The sequence below is a fragment of the Bison bison genome, unplaced genomic scaffold (assembly GCF_000754665.1).
Source record: "Bison bison bison isolate TAMUID 2011002044 unplaced genomic scaffold, Bison_UMD1.0 scf7180017857661, whole genome shotgun sequence".
NCBI lineage: Eukaryota > Metazoa > Chordata > Mammalia > Artiodactyla > Bovidae > Bison > Bison bison.
The window spans coordinates 129,365-137,657 of NW_011488234.1; the positions used below are offsets into that span (position 1 = coordinate 129,365).

At 47.7% G+C, this 8,293-nt stretch overlaps 1 protein-coding gene across 1 annotated transcript in view; it reads left to right on the forward strand.

Moving 5' to 3' along the window:
• ANO9 (anoctamin 9) overlaps positions 1-8,293 on the forward strand; it is a 15,991-nt gene that overhangs the window by 3,917 nt on the left and 3,781 nt on the right. Inside the window, exons 12-14 of the mRNA XM_010861088.1 lie at positions 54-220; positions 303-339; positions 551-662. Coding sequence (XP_010859390.1) covers positions 54-220; positions 303-339; positions 551-662 — 316 coding nt within the window. The remainder of the gene's footprint in view (positions 1-53; positions 221-302; positions 340-550; positions 663-8,293) is intronic.

Sequence of the window (8,293 nt, forward strand, 5' to 3'; positions counted from 1 at the left end):
GGGCTGGAGAGCAGCTGGGGCAGTTCCCTGAGCCCCGCCCATCCTGCCTCCACCCCAGATCTGCCTCATGATCGGCATGGCCCACGTCCTGGTGGTCTACCGAGTCCTAGCTGCCGCCCTCTTCAACTCGGCCTTGCCCTTCCTGGGGGAGCAGGTGACCACGGCTGTGGTGGTGAGCGGGGCCCTGGTTCACTATGTGATCATCCTCATCATGACCAAGGTAGGGGTCGGGGCAGGGGAGGGTGTGGGGCAGGCTGCGGCTCCGCCCAGGTCCAAGGTGAGCCCTGTCTCCCCTCCTGCAGATCAACAAATATGTGGCCCTGAAGCTTTGTGACTTTGGTGAGAGAATGGCTTCTCTGGGAGAGGATTCAGGGTGGGGGTCTTGGAACCCTGGGGTGGGGAAATGGGGCCCATGAGAGGCCAGAGCATCCTGCCTGGGAGACAGGTGAGGGTCCCAGGTGACCCCAAGTTTTTAGGATATGGACAGGCTGGGCGTGGGCTGTCATTGGGGGGAGAGATGGGGGAAGGATGGCCCCACATCTCATTCCAGAGAAACCCAGGACCTTTTCAGAGCGAGAGAGCAAGTTCACTATCAAGTTCTTCACTCTGCAGTTTTTTGCTCACTTCTCCTCCCTTATCTACATTGCCTTCATCCTGGGCAGGTAAGGGCCACCGGCTCTCACAGCCTCCCTCTAACTTCTTTCTCCCACCTTGGAAATGGAAACACATGTTCTTTTTAATTTTTAAAATGAATCAAGCTCAGAACACATGGAAACCTAATACAGAAAAGTGTGGAAGAAGTGCACAGTCTACCCCCAACTGTCCAGTTCACGTCCCCAGAGATGACACTGTTTGTTGCATCTCCCCAGATATTTTTACACATCTGAGCACACACAAACACGCCTGTCTTAAAATTCTTCTGTGTTTGTTTCGGCTGTGCTGTGCCCTTGTTGCTGTGCACATGTGTGATCTGAGGCTGCTCTCTAGTTGCGGCGTGAGGGCTTCTCCTTGCTGTGGCTCCTGTCGCAAAGCGTGGGCTCCAGGCACACGGGCTTCAGTAGTTGCGGTGCACCAGCTTCGTTGCCCTGTGGTGGCGCGTGGAATCTGCCTGGACCAGGGATTGAAACTGTGTCCCCTGCGTTGGCAGGCAGATTCTCAACCACTGTGCCACCAGGGGAGTCCCAGATACACCTGTTGACGTAAGTGGTTAGTCATGTAAATTATCCTCTCTGCCTTACCCTGAAAGCACACAATGGGTATCTTCCATGTCCGCAAGGGTGGTGAGGCTTTGTTTTTAAAACCATACATGAGCATTCCTTTGAGAGATGTTCCTGAATTTATGTAACCACATCAGTTGGTGGACATTTGGGTTAATCCCAGTTTTGAGCTTTGTAAGTAAAGTGGCGGTGGGCATCTCATATACCAGGCTCAGGCACACACTTGCCCTCACCTTCCAAATTAGTGAAGTTAACATTTTGATTCAATCAACAGACATTTTCTTGTCTTTTCGGAAGAAAATAATTGCTCCATGTGGTCTCTGTGTTTGCTCAACTTTTGTAAGTTGCATTGTTGTTGTTCAGGCGCTGTCGTGTGCAATTCTTTGTGATCCCCGTGGACTGCAGTGTGCCAGTCTTCCTGTCCTTCACCACCTCCTGGGGTTTGCTCAGACTCATTAACTCCGAACTCTCTAGTGGAACTTTGAAAACAGAAAACCCCTCCCAGTTCATTCAAAGACATCGTGAGGTCCTTGGAGAGGCCTTCCGTCTGTCCCTGTCTCCGGGCGCTGCTTGGCCTTCCCATCCTGGTGAGCCCATCCCCCTCTGCCAGGGAGGACCCCAAGTTTTCCAGTGGCTTCCTGAGAAAGGGTGCGCAGGAGATCATCTGTGCTGAGCTCCTCTGTATTGAGGACCTGACCGAGCGACTGCTAGAGACAGGATGCTAAGTTGGATGTGGTTTTCCTCAGACTCGAGGGATAGCTTTGTTGGCTTCCAGCGTTCCGTCCCACGGACCTGACGGCAGCGCGACTCCGACCCTCTGCGTCTTCTCACTATCCTCCATCTCGGAAACTTCTTAGCAGTGTGACTCGGTGGCTCCTTCGCACTGCACGTTGCTTCAGTACTTCACGCCTCTCTCTTCCACACCATCATCTCTGTCTCTACTGGACGGTCTCCGCCACCACGCAGATGTGCCCGCGTCTCCCTTCCAAACACCCTTCTCCCTGTCGTGCCGGGTTCCTGGCGTCCCCAGCCCGTGCTTCTCCCGCCCCACACCAGGGCCACCTCTGGCCACTGACTGCTGCCCTTCTCCTGGCCTCTAAAGAGCACTTGACCCAGAACCCTGGTCCCTCAGACCCCGCTCTTGCCTTGCTCCCTCTGCTTCTGCCCTGCCCTGTGTCAACTCCTGTGCTGGCCAGGTATGCAGAATCCATGCTGATCAAGTGGAAAGAAATTACCCGGTGCTCGCTGGGCCTGGAGCCTCAGGTCCTCCCGTTTTAGTGATTTTCTGATGTGTCTGATAGCCCCCTCCTTTGGTTCCCTCTCTTCCCGTCTGGTAAATTCTTTTTGTTTGGAAATCAGATCTTCTGAATTGATCATCCAATTTTCTTCGCTTTTTCCTTCCATCCTTGTCCCAGTTTCTCACAAGTTTTCTTTGAATGCATCACTTCTGCTTATGTTCTTAATTTCAGAGCACTCCTTTCGATGTTTCAGGGTCTTTACAGCCGCCTCTTCGTGTTACCTGGACACCAGGGTTTCTCTTGTCTGAGAATGTGGCCTCTTTTCCTGCTACTCTGCGTTGCTTCTGTTCCTTGCAAGTGTTTTATGCTCTTTGTTGATTGGTCTCTGATTCTGGTGTTAGAGACCGTCCTTAGATGTCTTTTATTCCTGGACACATGTCTTTAATTGAGAAAGGTATGTGCCAGTGTGCTCTGGACCACGTGTCTCCTGGTGGGGCCTTTTGCTCTGTCTGTTCCCGAAGGAGAATCCCTGGTGTCCTGCCTGGAGGAAGGAGGATGCCTTTGGTATGCTGGGAGCCCAGCTGGGGGAGGGACAGCGTGGGGTCTCGGTGTCCATTGGCTCAATCCTGAGATCTGAGTCTTTGGTTGTTCAACCTCCTGGAAGTATCTCTGTCTTTTTGCTTGTGTGGGGGGATTAGAGGTCAGATAGGAGGCCCAGGGGTTCAGCCAGGCCTGCATCCCATCCAGCGGGTGCCCCCGGCCCACCAGAGGGGCCCAAATCCTGGGTGCTCCTGGAGAGGTGGGGCTGCCGGCTGCTCGGACGTCAGCCCCGCAGGTTCGATCCAGCAGGATGTGTCGAGTGGGCTGCAGGCCTCTCCAGGTCCCTCCCAGCTCTGAGGTGATGCCTGGCCGTGGGTGTCGGCAGCCATTTCAATTGAAAGCTGGGAGTGCACGTTTATGTGGAGATGAGCATTGCTAAAGCAACCTCCAGAAACCCTGAGGTGACTCACAGAGACACGCGCTCTGCGTGTGTGCATACCCCCTGCTGATCTGACGAACAGAGGCTTCTCATCTTTCAAGATGCCTTATTAAAACCTATTAGTGAGAATCCAGCTTCTTCCGAGATATTTATTGGTCATTAAATTTCCGTTTCTATAAACTGTTCATATCATCTGAGCATTTTCGTAATCTCAAGATCAAACGGATTCTCTTTTGACGTTATCAGTTTCTTAAAATCATGTCATATTTTACTTTGCTTCTTATTTGACCATTTCTTTGTCGTAGAGCTCTTTATTTTTCCTATTGTTTCCAGCTGCCTTTTCCCCCTTGCGTGTATATGGCAAACTGTTTGTTGCACGGAGTCCCTTTGTCCATGGGACCCTCCTTGGGAGCCCTGCCTTATCCCACGCTGGCCTGGTTGCTCTCTGCGCCTCCTGTACATCTGTCTTCTTGGGACTTGGGTTAGGACCATCATTTCCTGATTCCCAAGCCTCCTTCTTTCTTGATTTTTGCTTTCATTTATTCTGAGAAGGTATATTGGAGAGGTAAATTTTCTGAATTCTTTTATGTCTCAAGGTGTCATGGTCTACCTTGGCACATGTTTGATATGGCTGGGTAGAGAAGTCTAACTTCAAAACAGTTTTCCCTTCTAGAACTTCAAAGACATTGCTCCTTTGTCTTTGAACATGCAAAATGAATGATGAGAAGTGTGCAGAAAATCTGATTTTTGTTTTTTCCTAGTTGACCTAGATTTTTTCCCCTCTGGTAGAGGGATCTTCTGTTTAAAGTTAAGGTCTTCTCTTTAAGCAGGGGGACACTCAGGGTGAGTCTTTTCTTCCTGCACTGTGCTGGGCAGTTGTTGGCACCTTCCGATGAAAAAACCATGTCCTGCTTAAGCTCAGTAAATTTTCTTCTTTTTAATCTCAGGTTTTTTAAAAAAACCTCCCCTTGCTTCCTCTTTATGCGAGTCCTGGTCCTCGCGGGCTGTCCCCTGTGCCTCTGCCTTTCTCATGTCGTCCGTCTCTCTGTCTCACAATCCTCATCTGGGAAGGTCGTTTCACTTTGTCTTTTTTGCCTTCTGTTGTTTTCTTCTAAGAATTTTAAGACAAAGTCTTAATTTTTAAGAGATTTTTGGTCTTTTGTTACCCTTAGAGTGTCCTTTTCTTGTTTCCATAGACACAGTACTTTCTTGAAGATGTCAATGTTCTTTTTTCCCCTTAAGTTTTTTCTTTTAAATATTTGGCTGCACCACGTCTTCGTTGCGGCCTGTGGGATCTAGTACCCTGACCAGGGATTGAGCCTGGGTCCCTGGGACTGGGGGCTCGGAGTCCTAGCCGCTGGGCCACCAGAGAAATCCCATTTCCTTTCCTCATCTCATTTCCTAAAGGGTCCATCTTCCTGTTCCTTTACCGCAGTCTTTCTCTGTTACACAGCTGCTTTTCCTCACGACTGAAGATTTGCAGCCCTCCACTGACTTTGGATAACGAAGGACTCAGTTTATTTTCCCTGGCAGGATGGAATATGTCTTTATAATAATAACTCATGTCACGGACACTCACACATTCTATCCTAAGTCATGTTCGTCAACTCTAATCCGCACAACAGCCCTATGGGGTAGGGACTCTAAACCCCATTTCAAAGATGGGTTGACGGAGAAGTTAGGAAGCTCTCAGGGTCACATAGTCAGCAGGCGGAGGAGCAGACGAGGCCCAACTCGGTTCCTCCTGTGTGCCGTCCCTGCACACTGTGCTTCCGGGTGAGGAGGCGAAAGGCTAGGCGATCTCTCGTGTTCCTATGAAGGCAGTTTCCAATATTTTTAAACACTCAGATGTTTGATCCACAGGAACTGGTTCTGCTGCAAGGGGCACGGGAGGGAAGCTTGTTTTGTTTCCAAGTGACAGCCAGCTGTCCCCAAACCATCTGCTGACTGTTCCATCACCACCACCACCTTCTGCACACACCAAGTCTCATCATTTGCCTGAATGTTTTGCTCTTTCTGTGAATTCTGATCATTTTAGTCTAGTATCTTACTGTGTAATTATTACTCTGTTATGCTTTACTATCAGATAGGACTAGCATTAATTTTCTTTTTCTCTTCTTTTTCACTTTTCCTTTTTTGTAGTTATTTACATGTTTATTCTTATAGGTGAACTTTAATTTTTGTCAAACTCCATCAAAATTCTGTGGAGTTTACCTTAGGATTGCAGGGACATTATACATTCTTTTAGGGAGAACCGACATACATACTGTATTAATTTCCTTTTACCACAATTTAGTGGCTTTAAACAATACACATTATGGACAGTTCTAGAGGCCGAGTCCAAAAAGGGTCTTGCTGGACTAAAGTCACAGTGTCAGCAGGGCTGCGTTCTGTCTGGAGACCCTCGGGGAGAATCCACACTGCTGTTTTTTTCAGCTTCTAGACGCTGCCTGATTCCATGGCTCCTGGTCCCTTCCTCCTGTGTCTGCAAAGCCAGTGGTGTCAGGCTGAGCCCCTTTCATTTTGTCATGTCTCCAACTCTCCTCTTTCCTCATTTAAGGACTCTGGTGATTAAAATGGGCACACCTAGATCACCCAGGATTCTCTGTCCATTTTAAGGTCAGCTGATTGGCAACCTTAATGCTGCCATGTCATATAACATAAGCCAGGAATCATGATGTGGACGTCCTTGGGGGCCTGTCGTTCTATCTGTCTCAAGCAGGCAGTCCTCATTTTTTGTATCAAAGACAAGGCTTCTCTATTCAAGTCTTGTTTTGATGTTCTTTAGCTGTCATGTGAACTCTGCTCTCAGTTCAGTCGTTCAGTCGTGTCCAACTCTTAGTGATCCCATGGACTGCAGCACGCCAGGCTTCCCCATCCATCACCAGCCTCCAGAGCTTGTTCAAACTCATGCCCATCAAGTTGGTGATGCCATCCAAGCATCTCATCCTCTGTCGTCCCCTTCTCCTCCTGCCTTCAGTCTTTCCCAGCATCGTTTTCTTTTCTAATGAGTCAGCTCTTCGCATCAGGTGGCCAAAGTATTAGAGTCTCAGCTTCAGCATCAGTCCTTCCAATGAATATTCAGGACTGATTTCCTTTAGCATTGACTGGTTGGATCTCCTTGTAGTCCGAGGGACTCTCAAGAGTCTTCTCCAATAACACAGTTCAAAAGCATCAATTCTTCAGCACTCAGCTTTCTTTATAGTCCAACTCTCACATCCATACATGATAGTTGGAAAAACCATAGCCTTGACTAGACGGACCTTTGTCAGCAAAGTAATGTCTCTGCTTTTCAATATGCTGTCTAGGTTGGTCATAGATTTTCTTCCAAGGAGCAAGCATCTTTTAATTTCATGGCTGCAGTCACCCTCTGCAGTGATTTTGGAGCCCCCCAAAATAAAGTCTGTCACTGTTTCCATTGTTTCCCCATCTATTTCCCATGAAGTGATGGGACCAGATGCCATGATCTTCGTTTTCTGAATGTTGAGTTTTAAGCCAACTTTTTCACTCTCCTCTTTCACTTTCATCAGGAGGCTCTTTAGTTCTTCTTCGCTTTCTGTGTCATCTGTATATCTGAGGTTATGAATATTTCTCCTGGCAATCTTGACTCCAGCTTGTGCTTCATCTAGCCCAGCATTTTGCGTGATGTACTCTGCATAGAAGTTAAATAAGCAGGGTGACAATATATAGCCTTGACATTTTTCTTTCCCAGTTTGGAACCAGTATGTTGTTCCATGTCCAGTTCTAACTGTTGCTTCTTGACTGGCATACAGATTTCTCAGGAGACAGGTCAGGTGGTCTGGTATTCCCATCTCTTGAATTTTCCATAGTTCGTTGTGATCCACACAGTCAAAGTCTTTGGCATAGTCAATAAAGTAGAAGTAGATGTTTTTCTAAGTAGAATTAGATGTTTTTCTGGAATTCTCTTGCTTTTTTGATGATCCAACAGATGTTTGCAATTTGTTCTCTGGTTCCTCTGCCTTTTCTAAAACCAGCTTGAACATCTAGAAGTTCATGGTTCACATGTTGTTGAAGCCTGGCTTGGAGACTTTTGAGCATGACTTTGCAAGCATGTGAGGTGAGTGCAGTTGTGCGGTGGTGTGAACACGCTTTGGCATCGCCTTTCTTTGATTGGAATGAAAACTGACCTTTTCGAGTCCTGTGGCCACTGCTGAGTTTTCCCAGTGTGTTGGCATAGTGAGTGCAGCAGTTTCACAGCATCGTCTTTTAGGACTGGAAATAGCTCAACTGGAATCCCATCACCTCCAGTAGCTTTGTTTGTAGTGGTGCTTCCTAAGGCCCTCTTGATTTTACAGTCCAGGATGTCTGGCTCTAGGTGAGTGATCACACCACCTATCACGACGTTATCTGGATCACGAAGCTCTTTTTTGTACAGTTCTTCTGTGTATTCTTGCCACCTCTTCTTAATATCTTCTGCTTCTGTTGGGTCCATACCATTTCTGTCCTTTATTTTGCCCATCTTTGCATGAAATGTTCCCTTGGTATCTCTAATTTTCTTGAAGAGGTCTAGTCTTTCCCCTTCTATTGTTTTCCTCTATTTCTTTGCATTGATCACTGGGGGAGGCTTTCTTATCTCTCCTTGCTATTCTTTGGAACTCTGCATTCAGATGGGTATGTCTTTCCTTTTTCCCTTTGCCTTTCGCTTCTCTTTTCTCAGCTATTTTTAAGGCCTCTTCAGACAACCATTTTGCCTTTTTGCATTTCTTTTTCTTGGGGATGGTCTTGATCACTGCCTCCTGTACAATGTCACGAACCTCCATCCACAGTTCTTCAGGCACTTTGTCTATCAGAGCTAATCCCTTGAATCTGTTTGTCACTTCCACTGTATAATCGTAAGG